General features: G+C 38.9%; 2 protein-coding genes across 3 annotated transcripts in view; one reads left to right on the forward strand and one right to left on the reverse strand.

Moving 5' to 3' along the window:
• LOC137265151 (probable tRNA(His) guanylyltransferase) overlaps positions 1 to 22,539 on the forward strand; it is a 49,583-nt gene that overhangs the window by 3,583 nt on the left and 23,461 nt on the right. For both annotated transcript variants that reach the window (XM_067800474.1, XM_067800475.1), the window contains exon 2: positions 19,765 to 20,506. In XM_067800474.1, the coding sequence (XP_067656575.1) occupies positions 19,845 to 20,506 (662 nt within the window). In that variant the 5' untranslated portion in view covers positions 19,765 to 19,844. The remainder of the gene's footprint in view (positions 1 to 19,764; positions 20,507 to 22,539) is intronic.
• On the reverse strand, positions 16,040 to 16,789 carry LOC137266290 (type VI secretion system spike protein VgrG1b-like). Its single transcript, XM_067801776.1, has one exon. It carries the CDS (start codon positions 16,787 to 16,789, stop codon positions 16,040 to 16,042), a length of 750 nt encoding a protein of 249 aa, XP_067657877.1.

Below are 22,539 nucleotides of genomic sequence, written 5' to 3' on the forward strand. Positions count from 1 at the left end.
AACCAATCATTGTGACTACAATTGTATTACACAGGTCAAGGATGACTACATTGGAAAAACCTTGAAGAGGCCTTGGATTGTTAGAAACTGCCATGTTTTCTGCTTTACAAGTTTAATGAGACATGACATGAACTTAGTGAAATCAGCCTGTGGGGTTATACATGTATGGAAAATTACCTGGGCACGTCAACTTGATGTGTTGTGTGGGCTTGAGAACGATCAGTTGCCTCCGTCTGCTGGACATTCAGCATTAAATTCAAACAAATTAATCCACTGACAAACATATACACATTGCTTACTTCTTGTGACAACCATTTTTTCTTTTTCTGGTATCTTCCAGGATACCATTCAACTTCAATGAAATGCCACAGGAAACAATCTAATTTCTGACTCAGCATAAATGTTAATTAATTACCATGATTTTCAGTCATGGAAGGAATCATTATTTATTGTCATTAAAGGTGACTAATGTGATGGGATGGTCACTGGTCAATCTCACTGACTCGGTTGATTCATGCTGATCACTGGATTGTCCAGACTCAACTATTTACAGATCACTGTAATACTGCTGACTGTGGTGTTAAACAACAACCAAACCAAACACTAGTACGCTAGTTCTCTACCTGATTGTTCAAAATATCATATATTAGCTCATCCTTTGAATCTGTCTTATGTTGTGTACTGTTTAACATTTGTCCAAGACTGAATATTTAGGTCGTCAAGAAACTGTTGCAAGTTTTACTGAAATTGTTTGGCCAGACCAGTCTCGTTTCTTCTTTTACCAAAAGACAGGAGAGGGGGAGAAAATCAACAGTCAAAGCTATTGTCTGGCAGAAAATGTTTCAGGACAGTTTTTGGCAACTTTACTTTAAAACTATAAGTGCTATCTATTTCCAATTTGGTATGAGGCTTTATAATTCTTTGACCATTGGGGATTTTAATTGTCATAATATTTATCACTCGATAATAAGTATGTTGTCTATAAGAGCTGTCATCATTTCTAGTCACAACAACACCTCACATGTCAAGGATGTTGAGCTACTTCCTGGAACAGCGACATGGTCATGCAGATAGGCAGGTCACATGTCACATTCTTACAATAACTATAAGAATAACTACATGAGCATTTTTCAAACTATCAAACTCTGGGGTGCTTGAGGCATTGATTTCTAACACAGATATTGTTAGATGATTCAGGTAAGAGTTTCTTACATGCTCCTGTGAGCGTATTTTATGTTCTGTAAACGCATATACCCCTGGGGGTATATGGATTTATATATTTGCCTTGCTTTAGAGGTAGGGCAAATTACTTGCCTATGGGGGTATGTTTTTCCCCTGGGGTATGTTTTTCCCCCAAGGGTATTTGGTGGCTGTGAATGCATTTTTAACACTATTCAGTGTTGATCTAGCTGTTTTGGTGCATTCAATTAGACAACTGTCTGTCCATCGCAGTCCCAAAATTTCTGTCTTGATGATGTTCCCATGGAAAGTGTTATGCTTCCTACATTTGCAAGTTGATGAGGGGCTCCAAGAATTATGAACTCAGGCTTGTTATTGTTCAGTTTAAGAAGTTAGAATGTCGTCCACAATTGAATGCTATCGATGTACAGTTCAAGTTGGGGGATTGCAGTCTTAATGTTGAGGAGTTTAAAACTGATATACAGCTGTTTTCATAATAGGTCTCCGGACAGATGTGTGTAAATGGAGAAAAGGACAGGGCCAAGGACCGATCCCTGTGGAAAACCACACATCTAGTCATCAGAGTGAGAATGAACACTGTTAAGACGAACAGACATTGATCTTTCTGGTAAAGAGTCTTAAATGTAGACATTGGTAAACCTGTATCTATCATCACACACTGTCCACATGATTATAGAGTACCAGTCTTTTTCTGTGGACAAAGTAGGCATGATACAGTGATGGAGCAATGACATTGTTTGGACATGGAAATGAAGTCCTTCAGATAGTCTCATTGTTCACATATGCATTCATCGACAGTGGCATCCTCATCTCAAAAGGTGATGGTTAGTGCACTTGGGGTTCAGGGCAGGATCTTGTGTGGCTGTGGAACGTGATCCTGGAGTGGCAGTCCTTGTTGCAGGACACACAAATGTAGTTGGTTGGGGTGCATGCAGAGACTGTGCTCTGCTTTCTCTCCACATTTATGGCTGTGGTCTGGACTCTTGCATCAGCTTTGGCAGTGGTAGCTCTGGCAATGACAATGTCTCGGCAGTATCTTCTCAACTGGCTATATTGATATGGGATGCTCTGAAGCTGCACTTGATGGTGTCTTTGAAGCGCAGCAGGGGTTGGTTGACGTTGTGTAGTTCTCCTGAGAGCATTTCTCTATGCAGGCAAGGAGACTCCGTGGGGTGAACATGACAAAGCCAGTGGAGATCTACAAGGTCCTGATGCACAAGCTCTTGTTCGCAAACTATGCTGTTCTAACATCTCACAGCAAGGAAGGTCTACAGTGCCTCATCGACAAGCTGTACGATGCCGGCAAGGAGTTTGGGCTGACGATCAGCCTCAAGAATGCTAACATTTTGGCCCAAGGTGCCGAGTCCCCACCTTCCATCATTTCGGGGACACAAAGTTGGAAGTTCTGGACAGTCTTAACGTTCGAGGATCATCAAGGCTGCTAGAACCCTGGCCAAGCTCAAGAAGCGAGTGTGGAACAACAACCTGTTGAGCATAAGAACCAAGGTCTGGGTCTACAAAGCTTATGTCCTCTTGACTCTCCTCTGAGTCATTGAGTCTTGGATGGGTTCTACCTGCGCTTGCTATGCCACTTGCTGCAGATCAGATGGCAGGACAAAGTTCCAAACACCGAGGTCCTCCAGTGCTTGTGTCTCCAGAGCATTCCTCATACAAAGACATATGCAATAGTGTCAAAATAAATACTTATATTAAACATGATAACTCAGTGTCATCAAAATAATCCTATAATTTACCTTGCTAAGTGAATCTTTCTACCATGTCAACATGAACTCCATTTCTGCAGACAAGTTGTAATGTTTATGGCATGTGGATTAAGTCTTTGTGTACAAATTGTATGATATTTCAAGTTGTTTACCATGTTTTCATGAACCTGTATGTTTGAGGAGCTATCAGCAATGCACCGGTGACACAAGATCAAGTTTCAAGTGTGTATGTCAACTAGTTCCACTTAGGTCATAACCTGCACTCTTTGATCTGCTGTGTGTTATGCAGACTTCACTCCACCATTATTCCCATCATGCCTGTGTAATCAGGGACGCAGTTAGACACTCACTAGGGAGCACTGAGGTGTGAGATCTTTGGTTGCAGTAGTATATATCTGTTACTTTCCAAATGCAGTACTTTGCTACTACGTAGGATTTTAGAACTGTTGGCAACAGACTTTTTGAAAAAGCATGCTTTTCCCTTCTTCCATTTGAGTTTCTTATTTTAATACCATGTCAAATATAACTTCCCTTGAAGGTAATATAGTATTTGTGTTTGTAGCAGTTTCACCTGAGCCAGTACTGCCTTGTTAAATGTACAAAATATCATTTTATTTTATTTTGAAGACCGCTTTTGACATGTAAACAAAATGGCGCCTGCCTCTTGACTTGATTTTTAAAAATAAAACATATTCTGGCAAGCATGAAACTGCTACAGATTGGTTAATTATGTGAAAGTTGAGTGTGCAAATGATTCAGTTTATAAAAAAATAGTTTCAATAAAGCAGTGAAGGTTGGTAAAATAGATGTGCAAGAAGTGAACTAAAAATAAGCTAATCAAATGGTTTTCAGACTCTGGGCACTGCATGTGTCATATTATGACATCAAAGAGTTGTTAACGATACAGTGTCTCGGTTGAAAGTTTCGCAGTTACCATGGCAGTGGGTTATATATTTTCCAGTTGCCATCCTCCTTGGAGGGGTTGACACCTAAACTTGTTCAAGTGTCAATGACCAATCAAAATTTATTTTAAAAACTACATGAAGGTAAGATAAGTGATTTTCCCCCTACTGGATATTTTGTCAATGAGACACAGGAAACATTTGTATGCCTACCACATTTGGGGTACACAAAGTAAATGAATTAGACTATTAGTTGTTGAACATTTTCTGGAAGTCTTGGTGGCTGAAAGGGTATGGTTGCTGACTTTTTGTATTAGCTTTGAGTAGGTGCTCTGAAAGTTTTGGACCCTTAAAGGTCCGGGTTGGAATAGATCTTCAGTAACCCATGCCTTTTGTAAGAAAGTATTAACAAGATTGCTGCCATTGTTGACACATGACATTGTACCCCAGTTGCATAGATTAATGCTCATGCTGTTGATCACTAGATTGTCTGGTCCAGACTTGATTGATTTCAGACAGTCACTACATAGCTGAAATATTTCTGAGTGTTGGCAACAGAGACATGGAGATGATCCTACCTTCGATTGTGTCCTTCGTACAACAACATTGATTAACCAATGTACGCTGTGATTTGATCCACTTGTGATCACCTGAAGACTTTAACATATTGGCATTGGAGATATTGAGGGTGCACAAATACTTGATATAGTTTTATGTATCAAAATTAGAAGTGTGGAATGGTACGCTATCAGGTAAAAGAGGATTCCCTCACTCAACTTCATATACTGTGCACAAAGCTCGAGGTAACAGCTTGAACTTGTTATAAAAAAGTATAATGGAACAAGTTTTAAAAAGAAACTAATACAGTGTGCTCCTTTGTCAGTCGTATTGATTGCTTACAGTCACAAAATGGCATGCTCTGGGAAATTAACCAGTTTGAAAACAATTTGTTGAACAGTTAGTTTGGTGCATTAATAATTATTGTTGAGGATTTCTGAATTTTATCATAATGATCAAACTGCTGGACAAATACATTGTGCCTACCGTAAGCACTGACTGGATTGCATTTTGGATATCTTTGTGACATTTCACAACTAGATATATTGCAAGGAACTGACTGTGATTGGTCTGGGATGATTCTGTGTAAAATGTCGCCTTTTTACATTTGTAATAGAATTTGTTCACAAAGAGGTTATGTTATGACAGATGTTCCAAGGTTGTGTTGCATTGATTGCTCTGTGTAATGTTTTTAGCTGCAGAAATTGTCATAGTGTTAAAAATAGTCAATGTGTTAAAATAGATGTTAACCTCACAGGGTGCGCCTGGGAGTATGGTATATGTGTGTATGAAGTTACAGTCCGTGGGGACTTCTTCGAACACATATGGGTACATGTTATTTCTGGTAGATGGAGAACATGCACATGAAATTAAATTGATGATCTATGTCTGACAGGGATCATCCTAGTAGTTAGTATTAACGTATCATATAGAACGTGCCATGAAGTATTAAAACCTCAAGATGATGATGATGATGATGAATTTCTTTTGATGATGACTTTCTTTTTCCAGAACAGGTTGACTTTTGATCGATTGACTGACTGACTGACTGACTGTTGGAGACAAATTGATGGAACTAAAGGACAGATAGACTTTGTACTCCTCCTATCTTTTAAAAATACAGGGTACCAGCATTTTAATAAGTAATAAGTGCCTTGTCTGGGGGTCCGATTGAAAAACAAGTGCTGGGGGGGGAGGAGGGTGGGGGGCACTTTTAAGAGGAAATACAGTATGCTGGTTTTATATGTGAAGCTGCGATGTGTAGTCTGTCATCATATTGCTGAAATTTAATCTCACTCACTCACTCACTCACTCACTCACTCACTCACTCACTCACTCACTCACTCACTCACTCACTCACTCACTCACTCACTCACTCACTCACTCACTCACTCACTCACTCATATCAGAATGTTGCTGTCTCATAAAGGCTTCTGTTCCAATCTCTTGGCTGTCATTACCACAAGGCTTGCCTATCACAGAAGATTGGGTGTATGGAGACACAAACATCAGAGATTATAGTGCTGATCCACAGATTATCCGCAGATTAGATGTGGGTCATGTTCTCCCAAACTAGTTATTTTGTCAATCAGTCCTGTGTGAGTTGTCAGTTGATTGTATGCTGGATATTACAACCTTTATACCAGTGAGTTTGTTAGGAGGTATATTGGTGTTGTATACAGTAATAAATACAGATATGTTTTGTGTAGTGGTTGTTTGATTGTACATACTGGATGTCAGCATGGTAGATGTAAGGGTAGATATGGAATAAGAGGATCTTGTTCGTTGTTTAACTCAGCACTCAGCAATATTCAAGCTATGTGGCAGCGTTCTGTAAATTGAGTCTGAACATAATCCAGTGATACACTGAATGAGTACCAACTGGAATATGATGACACACTGATGACATGTGTCAACCACATCAGTGAATCTGACCATCCAATCATGTTAGTTGCCTCTTATGACAGGCATGGTTTGCCAAAGACTATTTCTAGCCTGAATCGCCACAGGTTAGTGTTAGAGAAGGTAATTGTGGAGCTACAGCCACAGTACCATTGTAGAGTTTTAGTACTTGTATAGGAAGAGAGACTATACAGCTAAATATATTGTAGTTATCATGATCCCTCACAATGTTTTTCTATTCATCAAATTTATTAACCTTTTATCTGTCATACAAACCGTGTCATGTGCAATGTATAGCATTTATTAGTCCAACACATGTTGTTTGTGACAAAGAAGTACATCAAATATGAAAAAAAAGTAATGAAAATTGTGAGTAAATTTAGATTTGATGGAATAAATACTCTGCTATTACTGCACACAAACAGCAATATCTACATTCCTTTTGCTGACTTGACTGACAGATGTATTCCAATTGGTGAACATGCTGTTGTTTGGGTTGTCTGGCCCAGACTCGCTACTTAAAGGATGCCGACATGTAACTGGAATATTGATAATTGCAGCTTTGAACATAACAAAACATTCGTTTACCTGATTTTGTGAAGAGATGGTACTTTTGTTGTTCAGTTTGTTTTAAAGAACGGATTCTGGTGTTGGTTTTCATTTTTCATCATCATGATATGGAATAATGTCGACTGAGAGAAAATGAGAGTAGTTTGAGCTACACAGTGTTTAGTAATGAATAGTTAGTTCCATATCAGTGTTGTAACATTGTGAATCAAAATGTTTGTCACCAATTATTGGTTAAAATGTCAAATTAATGCAATTCAAATTACCTATTTTGCATATCTGAATCTTGCTATTCATTTCAGACTGTATGTAATACGTATTCCACAATAGTCTGTTTGGGGCAAAACGATACCGATGAATCACAATCTAACTCCAAATGAGTTCACGACCAAACATTCATTTCAGTGCAGAATGTGATGAAAACATCAGACCTGAATTCTGGAAACCAGTTCCATGATGTTTGCCTCTAAAATAAGAAAGTTACTTACAAACTATGAGCATTTTGTTTTGATTTTTCTGTATGAAGTTTTATCCAAACGGACTGTATGCCCTTTTGACATGTGTATGAATGTTCTGAAATGTACAGTGCATTATTTTAGAAGCAGTTCATCCTTGCCATGTTGGCAACACAGACATGGAGACGATCCAGCCTTCAATCACGTCATCTGCACTAAACATTGATCAGCTAATGTACCGGTACACTATGATGTGATCCGACAGTAATCACTGGAAGCCTATATTGGTATTGGAGATATTTAGGGAGATAAAGTCGGGTGTCAGTTGTATTGATCTTGGGTACTAGTACTAGGGTTGAAGGTGCATCACCTCATGTAGAGCTGTCTGTGTTCTCAACCCAGAAACAGGGTCGATTGGTGTAATGGTGTATCATTTGGGTATATGTATTTGATAAGTAAATACAACAATAACAACTTGTCTTGAATGCCTAAGTTAAAAATGTACTATAAAAAAACCAACACGTGGGTGATCTGTAAGAATAGACACTTATATGAATTGATTATGTAACACGTTTCATAGAAAAATTGATTTGCTAGTTGTGTTCTTGTGCTGCTGTGGGTCATCAAATCCAGTGTATGAAATAGCATCTGCGCGGTGGCCCGCTGCTTGCTAGTTACATGGCGGGCTTACAACTTTATTTTATGGCTGGCCCTGTGCACCAATACATTTTCCAACGGTATATATTTGACCATGTCATTAAATATGGGAAATATTTCGAAAGTAATTTACGATTGTTTCAACTAGATGCTGTCTGTAGAGTTCATGATCAATCACATGGTAACTTCCATAGATCAACCAACCCATTTATCTAACACTGAATGTGACTGGTCTACAGAATTCTTTCAGCCAATGAATAATGTCGTTCTTTTCTGATGGCATTGACACAAAATGAATTAACAGAATAGCGCTGAGTGTTTTTGGCATTTTCGGTAAAAATCTATTGACGTTGTCATTTGTTACTGTTGCCATGTTTTGTAGATACCAGTTATTTGAACTGGTTAGGTTATTTGTTTGCTTTGCTTCTAGCAGGGCTAGCTTGCTCAAGTGGTCAGATTGGGCTTTCAGTAGATCGTGACTGACATGATGAGATGTATACTTCTTTGATGGGCATTTTAGAACTTGAGTTGGTGAAGGATGATGACATTTTTTATGGATATACAGCTTCTTTTATTTTGTGAAAGGAGATGTTTTGACATAGATTCTGATGTTGTTGTCATGTCACTTTTCAAAGAATAAAAGACGTATATGTGTATGTGTTATTATCATTGTAAACATTTGGGGGAACTAAAAGGGCTGGGTAGTCAGGCTTGCTATCTTGGTTAATGCATGTCATTGTATCCTATTTGTGTAGACCAGTGCTCATGATATCAATCACTGGATTTTCTGTTCTGCTGGAATGTTGCTGGAGTCCTGCTTTAAACGTTAAACAATAACGATTTCATGACTGCCATATTGGAAGTCAAACCTAGATGCTGATGAAGACATAGCAGCGTGTTTCCAAGGGAGTTTCATGTGCCTCATGTGTACTTGATTTCACCATTTATCCCCAGACTTGATTTTTTCAGACCGGCGCCATATAGCTGGAATATTGCCAAGTGCAGCATTAAAGTAAACTCACTCACTCACTCTCTTCTTTGTTCCATTTCACATTTTTTTTCGTTCATTACGTTTTACTGTTGAACTAGTGTTTATTGATTATAACCAAATTTAGTGTGTAAGTAATTTAAAATTAGTGTTTTGTGATGAGGTCATGGGCAAGGACCTGAAGATTGCATATGGAATATATTCTCAAGTACAAATTGCCAGATTCAACACAGATAATTAATGTAAACGGGTTTGAGATTGTAAACCTGTAATGTGTTGTCATAGCAACATGCATGCACATTTGGAAGAGGCATTGTTAATCAGTGATTGTTGATGTGAAGGTAGTTTGTTTTTGTGTTATCTTCAGTATCTTACACTGTACGCTGTAAAAGACAAGTAGAATGCTCCTTGTAAGGTGTTTGTAGAAAATCTGTTTCCCAAACAACTGATAATCCAATGAAAGTTTTCCTTATATGGAGTAATGACCTTGTCAGCCATGATAGTGAATTGCAATGCTTTGTAAACCAGTGCATTGTTATAGTAATAGTATAATTCTGAACCAGTGTTTAAGTTTTGCAGCAAGCTGGAAATAGGTAAAAACAGCCAAAAATATCAAAAAATGGATTAAAAAAGTGACAGTATAAACGAAGTAAACGGTTTTTTTTGCAGAACTGTGTACAAAATCAGTCAAATTATGTTTACAGTAATCTTAAAAATATCTTCTAAGGTTGTATTCATCTGCTCCAAAGTGAGGCATTTTCATAACCCTATGCAGTTTCATGCAAATCATGAATTGCATTCTATGGTGCTATTAACTATAACATAAATCTTTTAGAAGATACAAGAGATCGTATCTGTCAATAGCAATTATATTGTCTAGTATATTTAAAGAGGCCATATATTGTGAGAACAGGGACAAGGGATATAAACCTTTTTATTGAACTTCTACTCTTTCATTCAAACTATTTCTAAGATTCAGACACAGTAATGTAGAATATCAAATACTGTGAACTGCAACTGTAACAGACTCTAAGGGACAACTGTTTTCAGTTCATTAGTGACATTTCAACTGAAATGCATAACAAATATCTTGGACCAGAGATACATTCAGTCAGTTCTGAGTTCATTATAAACATAGCTCTTCTGTACATTAACCTAAGACAACCTCCTTCGCATACCTGATGGATGTTTTGTGTATCTAGTGTTTAAGACATCATGAGACTCTGCCAACCTTTTCAGTTTGTAAACATTATAAGCCGGTATGTTACATATAAACACATATACATCGAACCAGTTTCTGAGTGTAGTGATGTCATATGATTGTGATGTTATAGGGTGTGGTTGGGTAGCCTGGTGGTTAAAGTGTTTGCTCATTACACTCTAGACCTAGGTTCGATTCTCCACATGGGTACAATGTGTGAAGCCCATTTCTGGTGTCCCTGCCATGATATTGCTGGAATAAAGCTGCATAAAACTCACTCACTCACTCACTCACTCACTCACTCACTCACTCACTCACTCACTCATGTTTTTGATGTCAGCCCCTCGTAGCTATTAATATCTGGCACAGGCGTCATTAATGAAGCATCTAACAACAGCTTGTTGTATAGACAAACATTTCATTGTTAGATTCCTCCAGTTCCACGTTTGGCTTGATAAGTCTACTCCGATATGTAGTTGTATGCAATAAACAAGACGTTATCATCCGTACTGATCAAACAGCAAACCCCACTGTTTCACCTAGAATTAGAACTGGATTAAATGTTCACACAAATACATCATGTTAACGAGTCAGTTTTGTTTGCTTTATGTCTTAGATGTAATTGAAATATTGACAATCAGTCTTAGTTCGTGCAGAAAGAAGGAAACCTAGTATATTTTTTCGGCCAAACTAATGAGTAGATCAAACAGGCAGTTGTATGGGGTCACTGTATTGCATAAGGAATATATTTGCATGGCACTTGAGTTTAAACTGTTGGTCAGGCAAGGTGCGGTGCTTGGATATTTATGTAGACTTTATGAGACTTGTGATTGCCAAGTGGATCATACAGTGTTTGTAGAAATCATGACATTATGTCCTAAGTGGCTGCTGGGTGTGCTTCAGGTGTATTTGTCATGTTTATGGGAGACTTGTAGCAGGAGCAGATCGCCCTGGATAGGAACTTCAAGCTTTACCAGTTAGTGTAGGGATATTTCAGTTCAGTTCAGTAGGATATTTTGGGGTTCAGTTGCAGTGAATTTTATGACAACAACAGTAATAAACTTATGTTTGGTATGTGAATTGTGTTTGTTGTTGCTCTAAGATAGCTTTGTTGACTGAGCACAGGGATTAATTTTCACCTCCTTCAGAATTCCTGATGGATTCAACTCTAAGAGTTATGTTAGAATTTGGTGCAGTAGCGGTATAGTGGTCTAAAGTTCTGATGTATGTTTGTTTGTTCAGCAATATTCAGGCTGTATGATGTCTGTCAGCACTTGAATATGGACAAGATGGTTAGTTTGTTGTTAAAAAACACACTCAGCAATATTCCAGCAGTATATCAGCGGCCTGTAAATAATCAAGACTGGACCAAACAATAGAGTGATCATCAAGGCAGATGGGATACAATGACTGTCAATCAAGTCAGCGAGCCTGACCACCCAATCCCCTTAAGCATGGGTTGCTGAAGACCAATTCTAACCCAGATATTTTCATGGGTCAGTGCGGACAAGATGATCAAGTGACTGATAATAAGAGCATCTGTTTACTCAGGTTGGATATAGTGACATGTATCAACCAAGATGACAAAGCTGATCAACTGATCCTGTTCAGTCACAACATATGACAGGCATGGGTTGCTGAAGATATACCTGTAATATAACATGACCATTGCTGTGTGGCATGAAAACAACAAACACTAAAACATACACTTGGTGTATAAGTCTGTATATATGATAGCTGTACAATGCTCAGCAACAGATTCTGATTGGTTGGCGAGTCTCACAAGAGGTAAGTAAGTCTATGGGATAATCTATATATCGACGTCGCAGAATTAGAAGGTTGTATCTGCAGATTTGCAAATGTTTAAACTTCTGAGATAATCGAGAAAAACTGTTTTAAACACATACTTCTTGAAATTTTGATTTGAACCTTTTCATGACAGTAAAGTCATAACAAAGGAGTATTTTCATGCTATGTACCTTATTCATTGTCCATTTTAAGAGGCATTATTTATTTTTTAAAGTTTAATTTCGTTTTTATTCTGACACATGTCTCGAAGTTCCCTAAAACAGTGGTCGTAAGTGACACATACTGCCTTTTGATGCTTTGTATAAATGTACACTAAGGCTGTAAATGGCACTTACGGCCTTTCAAGTCTACCCTATACGCAGAGATACGTCCAGCTGTGTATTCCCGTTTGTACACCATATTGAGGGATGCTTGTGCAGGAGTTTTTATGATATGATTGCAAATAAATCTGTACTGTGTGTAGTTTTAAACATTGTTAAACGTATCTGATGAACGGGAGGAAAAGATTGCTGGGATTTTACAAGTCTAGGATGAAAAACAAATTCAAGGTTATCATTTGCATGAATCTTTACTCAACTGAGCAATATCAATAGGTAACATTACTTCAAAAAGAGCAGTCACAACTGGATATAAATGAATGACTACGAGAAGATTTCTCAGCAACATTATCCACAGGCAACAAATAACCTAAATGTTTTTCCTTCTGGAATATAACCAGCCATTTGCAAACTGATACTCAGTTGACAAAACTGACAAAACTAGACAATTCTACACATGGCTATGGTTTCACACAGACCAATTAAACTTAGTTACCATACATGATTCTCTGAAATAACAGTAACGCTTTTGAAACATTAAGTATATTAAAGAACTGTCAAACCTATTTGTTAAACGAATGATTAAAGAACAACACTTTCATAAACATAATTATTTCTGAGAAACCATTTCAAAGGAAGTTTTCAGCAATATTTTTCAAATATCTGAATCAGAGCTCTCCTCTTCGTCTGGCTCGGGGAGTCTGTCTTTGTTGTGGTCACCATGGGCCAGTGATGTATAGAAATACCTGCAGTTTTCTGGAATAAGGCCTTTGGAACACAAGTTTAACAAATCTCTGTATTTGGCATCGCTTATAGGTATGGCTGCAGAATACAAAGGTCTAACTTCAACACCTTTGAGGGATTTAGCACGTTGTCCAGCTGCATGTCTGATATTTGCCCTGTTGATTGAGAATGAGCTGTATTCATCTCCAAAATCATATCTGAAGAACACGTTCTGAGGTTCCTCCTTTCTGTACTGAAATGAGTGAATCTTTGTCCACTCAACTTTGGTTCCATCAGTAGCTCTGTTTCTGTTTGTCACCAGAGTATCAACAATAGATTTGAAGTTGTAGACACTCCTGCGGTCAACCTCAATCACTTTGTAGTGAGGAGGTTTTTGTTTTGCATTTCTGACAGCAGCCATCCACTCCATTGGAGTGTACAATTCTGCATACTTGGTGTACCTCTCTATTGTTGCATGTACAGAGTCCCCTTCCATTTGTGAATGTCCTCTTTCAAAGTAATTGTGTGTTATTATCTTGATGGGAAGATTTGTGACTGAAAGCAAACACATTGTCGAAAACTGAATGTTTCTTTGTTGACCGGTGCAACTGTCTGAGTAGTAGATAAGTTCGTCGACAGGTCCCAAGGCTTTGTTATATTCAAACAGACAAGAAGCAATCTCACAACTTCCCCTTCTGGCTTTAGTTTCATCCCACATGTAGCAGTTAACATTGTGTGTTGCCATGTCATACACAGATAAGTTATATGTAGCAAGTTTCCTGCTGTAGTAAAAGTTGGAAACTGAAGATTTGGGAGTAATGAGAACTTTCTGCAAATCAAAATTTACAACTTTTATTGCACTGTTGGATTTTGCCCTTGTCTTGTCAGCTTCCTTCATGGTGCGTGCTTCCATTTTACGACGTGTGTGATCCTCCATTTTGGGTTTGTTGATCACTTTGTCCTCTTGAGACATGTTTTGGTATGAAAAACAGAACGCACAGTTATCCTTTTTGGGCACATGGAAACCCAAGTTGAATTCAGTTCTAAATATTGAGCTGTATATGTGTTGTTTGACGGGAATGTGATTGTTTCTTTTGCATTCTTCTCTGTACAGTCTGTACATTTTTGAAATTGAGAGATCCTTTGAAAGATATTGTCTTTGAGAAGATAGCCTGCAATAGTGAGAGTCTACTTTCGGAAAAGACATTATGTGATCCCGAACTCGAGTGCGTTCTACCTGTGGGATTTTGGTCTTTGGACTCTTCTTCCCTCTTTGGTCAACAGAGTGAATGTCATTTCTTTTCATAATCGTGTAATACACGGTCTTTTCACCTATGCCTAATGTTGACAGGAAAAATGCTTTGTACACCTGTAGCATATTTGTGTCGGATGGGAGATGGTACTCATACGTCTGACTACGTCTTGAAGCTGACTCTTTTTTCGTACGTCTGCTTTTCTCAGTTGCCTTTACGTGACGTTTCAGAAAATCACGCTGTCTTTCATACGATAATTTCCAATAGGATGAGAAAACATGGTACCTGTCTTCATCTTTGAATGCTCTGCAGAAATATTTGCATTTGCATGGACATTGTTTACATTCTCTCATTGGGACTCTTTTTCCTCGAGTATTTGTGTACTCCTCTCCATTGTTTCTTTTTCTTTTCCGTTCATTTGATTTCCATTTTTCAGGATTGCGAGTACGACTTCTTGACAACCGAGGCTGCTGCTTATCATCATTTTTGTCAGCTGTGTTTGGTCCTTTATCAGCTAACTGTGCTCCTTCTTTATCTCCATTAGTATCAAAGATTTTTTCTGTGTTTTCAGAAGACACTTGTGGAAAAACTTGAAATGTTCTAGTTCGGGAAGACCTCTGGCGTTTACGCTTCAATATTTCTTTCAGATTTATGCCACTGTCATCTGTAGAGTCAGATAAAGAATCTGGTGGTCTGTACTCATCACCAGATGATTCACATTCGTCCTGTGAATATGAGTCACTGATATTCTGGAGTGGTTTCATTTTACAAATGCTGGTTGTATCCCCTTCTGCTGTGTCATCAAACGACGATAGCAAAGTGAGTTCGCTAGATGCAGATGTTTTATCATAAGAACTAGATTCAAGAAGGTCTGAATTGAAACTTATGTCTTCAGGAGTTGATGAACCACTACATAACTCCATGGAAGTTACAGGATACCCACTACTGTTGGATGTAAATAGCGCATTAGACAGCAAATGGCTCAGGGGTATGTCATCATCTGAGTCAAATTGGATGTCATCATTACTTGAGGTTTCCTTCATCAGTGTACACTGCCTGTTAGAAGCGTCATCTCTATCATTGAATGACCAAAGATTTACTTCATTTGAGGAAACTTCTATGACATCTGAAACTGGAATCTTATTGATGTCAACTGTATACGGTTTGTTTTTGATTAAGTCAGATGTCTGACTATGGCTTGAGAAAGTGCAGTAATTATTACTTGGAGGATTGTCAAATGGTGCTGATCTTCTCTGCTTTGCTCAGTAAAGCTTGGTATGTTATCAACATGGGTTTGAAGCACTGGAAACTGATTCAGATCGGGACGCTCTGCATGCTCACATGTACTATCTTGGATACAATATTCACTGAATGTCGTATTCGTGGAGGTAAGAGTCTTCTCTGCTCTAGTGCCATCCTTCTGCTGCTCCTCACAGGTAAAAATGTTCTCTGCTCTACTGCCATCCATCTGCTGCTCACAGGTAAGATTATTTTCTGCTCCAGTCTCATCCATCAGATGGTCCTTACGGGTGAGAATCGTCTGTGCTCTGTCATCCACTTGCTGTCCATCACTTATATAAATCTTCTCTTCACCTCTCTCATCCATCTGGCGGTCCTTACGTAGAGGTATTTTCCCCTCTCCAGTCTCATCCACCTGCTGCTCCTCGCCGGAAAGCATCGTCTCTGCTCGCTTACCATTCACCTGCTGCTCCTCACAGGTAAGCATCATCTCCACTCTGTTACCATTCACCCGCTGCTCCTCGCAGGTAGGCATCATCTCTGCTCACTTACCATTCACCTGCTGCTCCTCACAGGTAAGTATCATCTCCGCTCTGTTACCATCCACCGACTGCTCCTCGCAGGTAGGCATCATCTCGGCTCTGTTACCATCCACCGACTGCTCCTCGCAGGTAGGCATCATCTCCGCTCTGTTACCATCAACCGACTGCTCCTCGCAGGTAGGCATCATCTCCGCTCTGTTACCATCCACCGACTGCTCCTCGCAGGTAGGCATCATCTCCGCTCTGTTACCATCCACCGACTGCTCCTCGCAGGAAGGCATCATCTCTGCTCTACTGCCATCCACCGACTGCTCCTCGCAGGTAAGCATCATCTCTGCTCTACTGCCATCCACCAACTGCTCCTCACAGGTAAGAATCTTCTCTGCTCTACAGCCACCCATCTGCTGCTCCTCAAATGCGAGAATATTCTCTTCGCTACTCTCATCCATCTGATGGTCCTTACAGGTAAGAATCTTTCGTGCCCCACTGTCATCAAAGGCAAGAAACTTCTCTGCCCCATTGTCGCCATACACTTTCGGGGCAAGAGCCTTTGAAATACTGTTTTCAATTTCCTCAAAACTTGTGACAAGTGCTTCAACAAAACTATCATCTGACATCTCATCTTCATTGATGTTACTTGTAGCAACAGTACCATTCTGTTGTGGAAGACTGGTTGATAGAGAGTCACTAATGGTGACGTCAATATTTTCATTCATGCAGATACTAGCTTCATCCAAACTGTCATCAGACATGTCAGTAGCACCGATATAGGTCGCAGTAATATTCAGTGAAATATAATCTTCACCTATCTCACTAGTTTCAACCTTCTTCACACGTGACTGTTTTCCCCTTCGTTGCTGACCCACTGGTTTGATCTGTTAATTAGCACATATTATGGATTTGCAGTCAATAAGTCCAAAAAGACAAGGATGGCAAACGTACAACCTTTTTACTGCACATTAATGTAACAACTTGTATGCCTACTTTAAAGTCTTCCAGATCTGTTCAACACAAAAAGCAGGAGTTCCCAGTTAACAATTCCTACAATGTCAGTTTGGGGACGTGTTAAATTCGTCCCAAAGACCAGTGTTTTACAATTTCCTAGTTTTCATTAGCATTAACCTGCAACAAAAGATGAAATTATTAGTGTATATGTATCTGTTTGAAAAACTGTGATATGACTTCCAAATCAGGTGACAAAAAGTCGCAAGTGTCAGTTACGATCCTGAAGTAATATACCAGAATCAGCAGAATGTTTACAGTTACGACTTTATTATCTGTCAAACTTTCCTCACAAAATTGACAATGATATAAACATATATTCCACATGTGTCTGTAAATATGCAATAGCAAACATACACGCAAGATTATATTTCAATTATTTAAGTCTCTGCATTGCTTGTAGACCGTACTTACCGAATTTCTGTCACAGTTCACACAGTGCGTGTTTCCTAGACTCGATGGTCACCTGATTTTGTAGATTCATCGCTGTGGTATTGCAAATCCACCAAAATCAAAACCTGGATACTTTGGTCCATGAAATGTAATATTTTAACTATACCATTTAAACTGTTCTTTCATAGAACTTCAAATTTGACATAATTTGCACATGTTTAATTGCAGTGCATCTAGTTAGTCGGAAGTACCACTTACAACTCTTTGTTTTTCCACCTCATCCTAAACTTAACACCAGAGGGTCGTAAGTGATGTGAGAGTGTCACTTACGTCTTTTTAATTCTACGTTCAACAGTGCATGAGTACTTACGACCTTTGATAAATTCAATATATCAAAAAAATGACTTGAGATAATTTCACGATTTTTATTTAGAATATGCACAAGACTAATACAAGTAAAAAGAGAACAAAAAAGTTTTTTGGGCGTAAGTGTCAGATACGACTATTTAATTCTGCGAAGTCGATATATACTTGTTCAGATGGGGCCTGTTTGGCTGCCGGCTCAGTACTAATGAGGATTTGTTAAGCCAAACATGTGACCACTTATTGTTACATTTCTTGGAAGAGAGTAAACCCAAATCCGTCAAGGAAAGGTGTCCATTAATTAGGTGTGTGACAATGGTGAGCTCATGCAGAAGCACGTGGGGAGTCTGTCATTGCCAGGTTACAGGGGAGTGATCGGTAGGCCTATGTAATGACAGCACTGGATGACCCTTGTGAAATGGTAGCTCTTTTGTTGTAAGGACAATATGCTACTGTCTGTGGTGACATGTGTAACAGTCCCTGAGCCCATGTGAAAATAAGAAGTAATTTTAATAGTCTGTTTAAAATACGTGGTCACCCTTTCTTAGAACTTGGTTTCTCAAAAGCCTTAACATTGTATATCCTGGTCAACAAAACTGTATATGTATATTCAAAACTGTATTCTCAGCTTCCAAGGTAAGTATGAAACAGAATACCATGGTGTTGGTACAAACATGGAATTTACTTCAGTTTGGTGTGCCATAATGCAATCCAAAACTTGGTATTTTTTGGCTTTTGTGAAATGAAAGTCTGTTCATTCAAAATAACATTTTAACAAAGATTATGGATATCTTTTTTCCATGTTATTACACAGTGTAAGGTTTGGATCATGTTGTCAGTTTTCTGCATTATGATCATATCTCATGTACTGAACTGAAACAGACCTAACAGAAGGCCTTGTACCATCATATGTACCGTACCACGATAAGAGCATACCATTTCACTGGTATTTCGAGTCTGTGAGTTTGGTACAAGAAAGTATAGATTTTATGCATCCATAATAATCCAAGGTGCAGAGTTTGATTGATTACCTGTCTGTACCACGCATCAGATAAATGATATATCATTACCGGTGCATACCATATGTAGACTATTTGCTGTCTCTGTGTACAGAAAGATACTTCAGGGACATTTCTTTGAAATTTGGTTACCTGTGAAGATCAGGGCTAGATTTGATCTTCAGTGATCCATGCTTGTCGAAAGATGCGAATTACAGGATCAGTAGTCAGGCTTGCTGACTTGGTTGATAAATGTCATTGTACCCCCCCAGATGCGTCGATAGATATTCATGCTGTTGATCACTGGATTGTCTGCTCCAGACTCAATTATTTGCAGACTGCCACCATATAGCTGGAATATTGCTGGGTGCAGTGTTAGAAAACCAACCAACCAACCAACCAACCAACCAACCAACCAACCAACCAGTCTTGCTATCAACATAAAATTAAAGATTAAAACCAAGTGTGTGTTTAAAGAACAGTGTGCATATTGCTGGTTTCAAAAGAAACAGTAAACAGTAACCAGTGTATGTGAAGTATTCATCTAACCGGCATCTGTGGCAGAAAGAATAGTATTGTAATCAGATATCACAGGGGCTGATATTTATTTTTAGGGGAAAACATATTATGATTGAATTTATTCAAATTATCTTAGTGTACGTGTATCTGTTACCAAAGGAAAAGGTTCGTGCTATGTATCCAAGTATCAGTAATGTATGTTCAATAAGATCAATTTGATCCAATTAAGAAAAATCTGTTTATTTGAGCAGACATGCTATTTACCTCTGAAAGCCATTACACCCAATCATTTTGCCAATTTAGATAAAGGTCTGGCTTCAGAGAGTGTGTTTGACTTGAGCACTGTTATAATTCCATTGACAGGAGAGTGAGATATGAATAAGTACCATAACCCAGGCAGAGACAAGTGGAAGTCGTGTTGTGTGTGACATTCCATATTTCCCCTCTTTCAGGTGTAGAGGAGCTGAGATAACAAGTGTTAAATCGTACTGTGACCATGGGACCCCCTTGCTGATCGCATGACAATGGGGGCATGAGACCGCGGCCGGGACTGTGGGCAGTGTTGATCAGACACACAGGGAAGACCGACAAGTTGTGTCAGCTCTCTCATGCAGCAGACGTCAGGATTGTAGAGGGAGCAGACGTCAGGGCTGTGACTAGAGCAGCAGACAGCAAGATTGGGACCAGTCAGCAAACAGCTTTACAACTCAGAGACGTGGGATTACAGGCGTCATGGACATTAGGTTCTGATTCTTGTACAGAGAAACTAGATATATTGTATGGATACTTGCACTGGAGTTGTTGTTTATCAAATTGTTTCAGCTTTAGTGGACAAGGCGGGAGACATTCTGGAAAGTGGGATTGCTCCCATAGAAGAAGCTTGAAGCAGGTTGATTTACCTGTAGGTGTAGATGAGAGTGAGAGACAAAGTTGGAATTCACAAACTGGTGAAAAGCCACCAACTAAAACTAGAAATCTCAAGTTTGTTCGAAGGTTCTTGAATAAAGATCAGTCGTTTATTGTGTGTATTGGGAGGAAGAGATATTGTGAAACTTTTAAGTCAAGGAGCTGTTTTCACTCATCAGCAGTAATGGCAAAATCCAAGTTCGAGTATGTCAAGCAGTTTGAACAGGAGGACAAGTGTTTACCCAACTGCTGGATTGTGATCAGGATAGATGGCAAGGGATTCCACAGGTGAGCTGGCACAGGACATGGTGAATGAGTGAGTGAGTGAGTGAGAGAGTGACCCACTTTCAGCAATATTCCAGTAATATGCCAGCAGTGTCATGGCGAGAGACAACACAAATGGGCTTCACACAATTTGGAGAATTGGACCCAGGTTTTCAGCAAGACAAACAAACTCTTTAACCATTAGGCTATCTTAATGCCGTATGGGTAAGTGGGCAGTGTTTTGGGTGACTGGAGGAGGACGGGAATGGGTGATATCAGGCTTCATCAGGGATGGATAGGTGATGATGTGGGTCACACATGACTTGGTATGATGGGGTGGAAGGCTTTGAAATGGGTGGAATTTTGCCTGCAAGTTGTATTATGAGTGGGTAAATTGTATAATTGTATAATTTTATGGACTGATTTAGAGAGGGTTATTGGTTCCTGGGATTGTTGTATGGGTGGGGTAGTGGTTTGGGTAGGATTGTGGTATGCGAGGGTTTGTTTGTTTGGGGTATTTGTAGTTGTGGAGTTACGGTGTCAGTCATATCTATGAGTGAGGGTATTGGTGTGGGATAATGGTTTGAATAGGGTCATTGATGTTGGATAGTGCACTGAGAGCTTATTTTGGCAGGGTAGTGAAATAGGAGGGATTAGTTTGACAGGTTAGTGAAATGGACATGCTTTTGGTGTGGTTTGTGGTTACATGGGTAGATTAATTTGGGTTCTTGCAAGATATGTGTTGTATGAACAGGTATGGGTTTGAGGTGTGTTTATGTGTATGAGGGAAGTATTTAGGAAGGGGTGAGGGAAATACTTAGGGTAGATGTTTGTGTGACATCTGAATATGGTCACGGTTTCACCGGCGTCACCTGCTAATGTTGAAGTTGAAGTTTCGTACAGATGTTTGTTTGTCCACGTCCACAGGGATTAGATGTAAGTCAGGAGCTCAGTAATAGCTAATAGTCTTGTATTTGTCCATCATGTCTGTTTGGCGATATCATTATCATCTAGGGCTGTAACAAATACAGTATGAGGTGAGTACGATACATGTTATGAATACTGGGTACTGAATATTGACAATACAGGAACATGACGAATGAGGACAATTTTATGGATATACAGCTTCTTTATTCTGTGGAGACAATATTTCAGAAGAGATTCTAATGTCATTGTTTAGCAAGTGGCGACATAAGAATCTGTGCCAAAATGTCGCCTGGACAGAATAATGAAGCTGCACATCCGTAAAAGTAGCTCTCATTCTTCATCTCTTCAACTTCTAGAATGCCAGTCATGGAAGTACTACAGTAACATGTCAGAATGCAGTGCATTTTGTTAATGTTCAGTTAGACAAGAACAAGATTTATTTCACTTTGTTTTAAATTAATTTATGCCCAGTCACACATGATACAAATTGTAAATTATATAGATAAGAGTGTTGATTATTGTCATGACTGGTGTAGATATATTCCATTTTCCATATTTCATTTTGATAAATATAGCTCAAATTCAAGTGAAAACGTTCCATTTTTTAAAACTAAAACATAAATATTAGATTCTAGTCATGAACAGAGAATAAGTGGATGAATTATATCATGTAGTTCTATCTCCTGATCACGTTTATAATAGAACAGAAGGTAGCCTAGTGGTTAAAGTGTTCACTCATCATGCTGAAGACTGTGGTTCAAATCCCAACATGTGTACAATGTGTGAAGCCCATCTCTGGTTCTCATCACCATGATATTTCTTAAATATTTTTAGGCCATAAACAGCATAAAACATCGCCCATAATGATAGTCTTTTCGTTTACCACTTTCTTCCCAGCTGTACTCACATTTAACAGTTGTACACTTTCAGTATGTCAAGGCTAGTACTATGGGAGTCTATTGGGATTATTGAAAGAAGTGCAAGCTTGTCTGCTATTGATCCTGTACACATACATTATATGTAAACCGAATAACTGCATGCGGATAACATGTTAATCGTGTGAATAGCTTCAAGTTCATTGTATCATATTTACCGTGTATACACCATAGAATGCTACAGTAGTAACATAC

The sequence above is a fragment of the Haliotis asinina genome, chromosome 15, assembly GCF_037392515.1.
Source record: "Haliotis asinina isolate JCU_RB_2024 chromosome 15, JCU_Hal_asi_v2, whole genome shotgun sequence".
NCBI classification, from domain to species: domain Eukaryota; kingdom Metazoa; phylum Mollusca; class Gastropoda; order Lepetellida; family Haliotidae; genus Haliotis; species Haliotis asinina.

Coding starts and splice junctions, on each gene's coding strand:
- LOC137266290 (XM_067801776.1), bottom strand. CDS start 16,789: ATGTCTGATGACAGTTTGGATGAAGCTAGTATCTGCATGAATGAAAAT.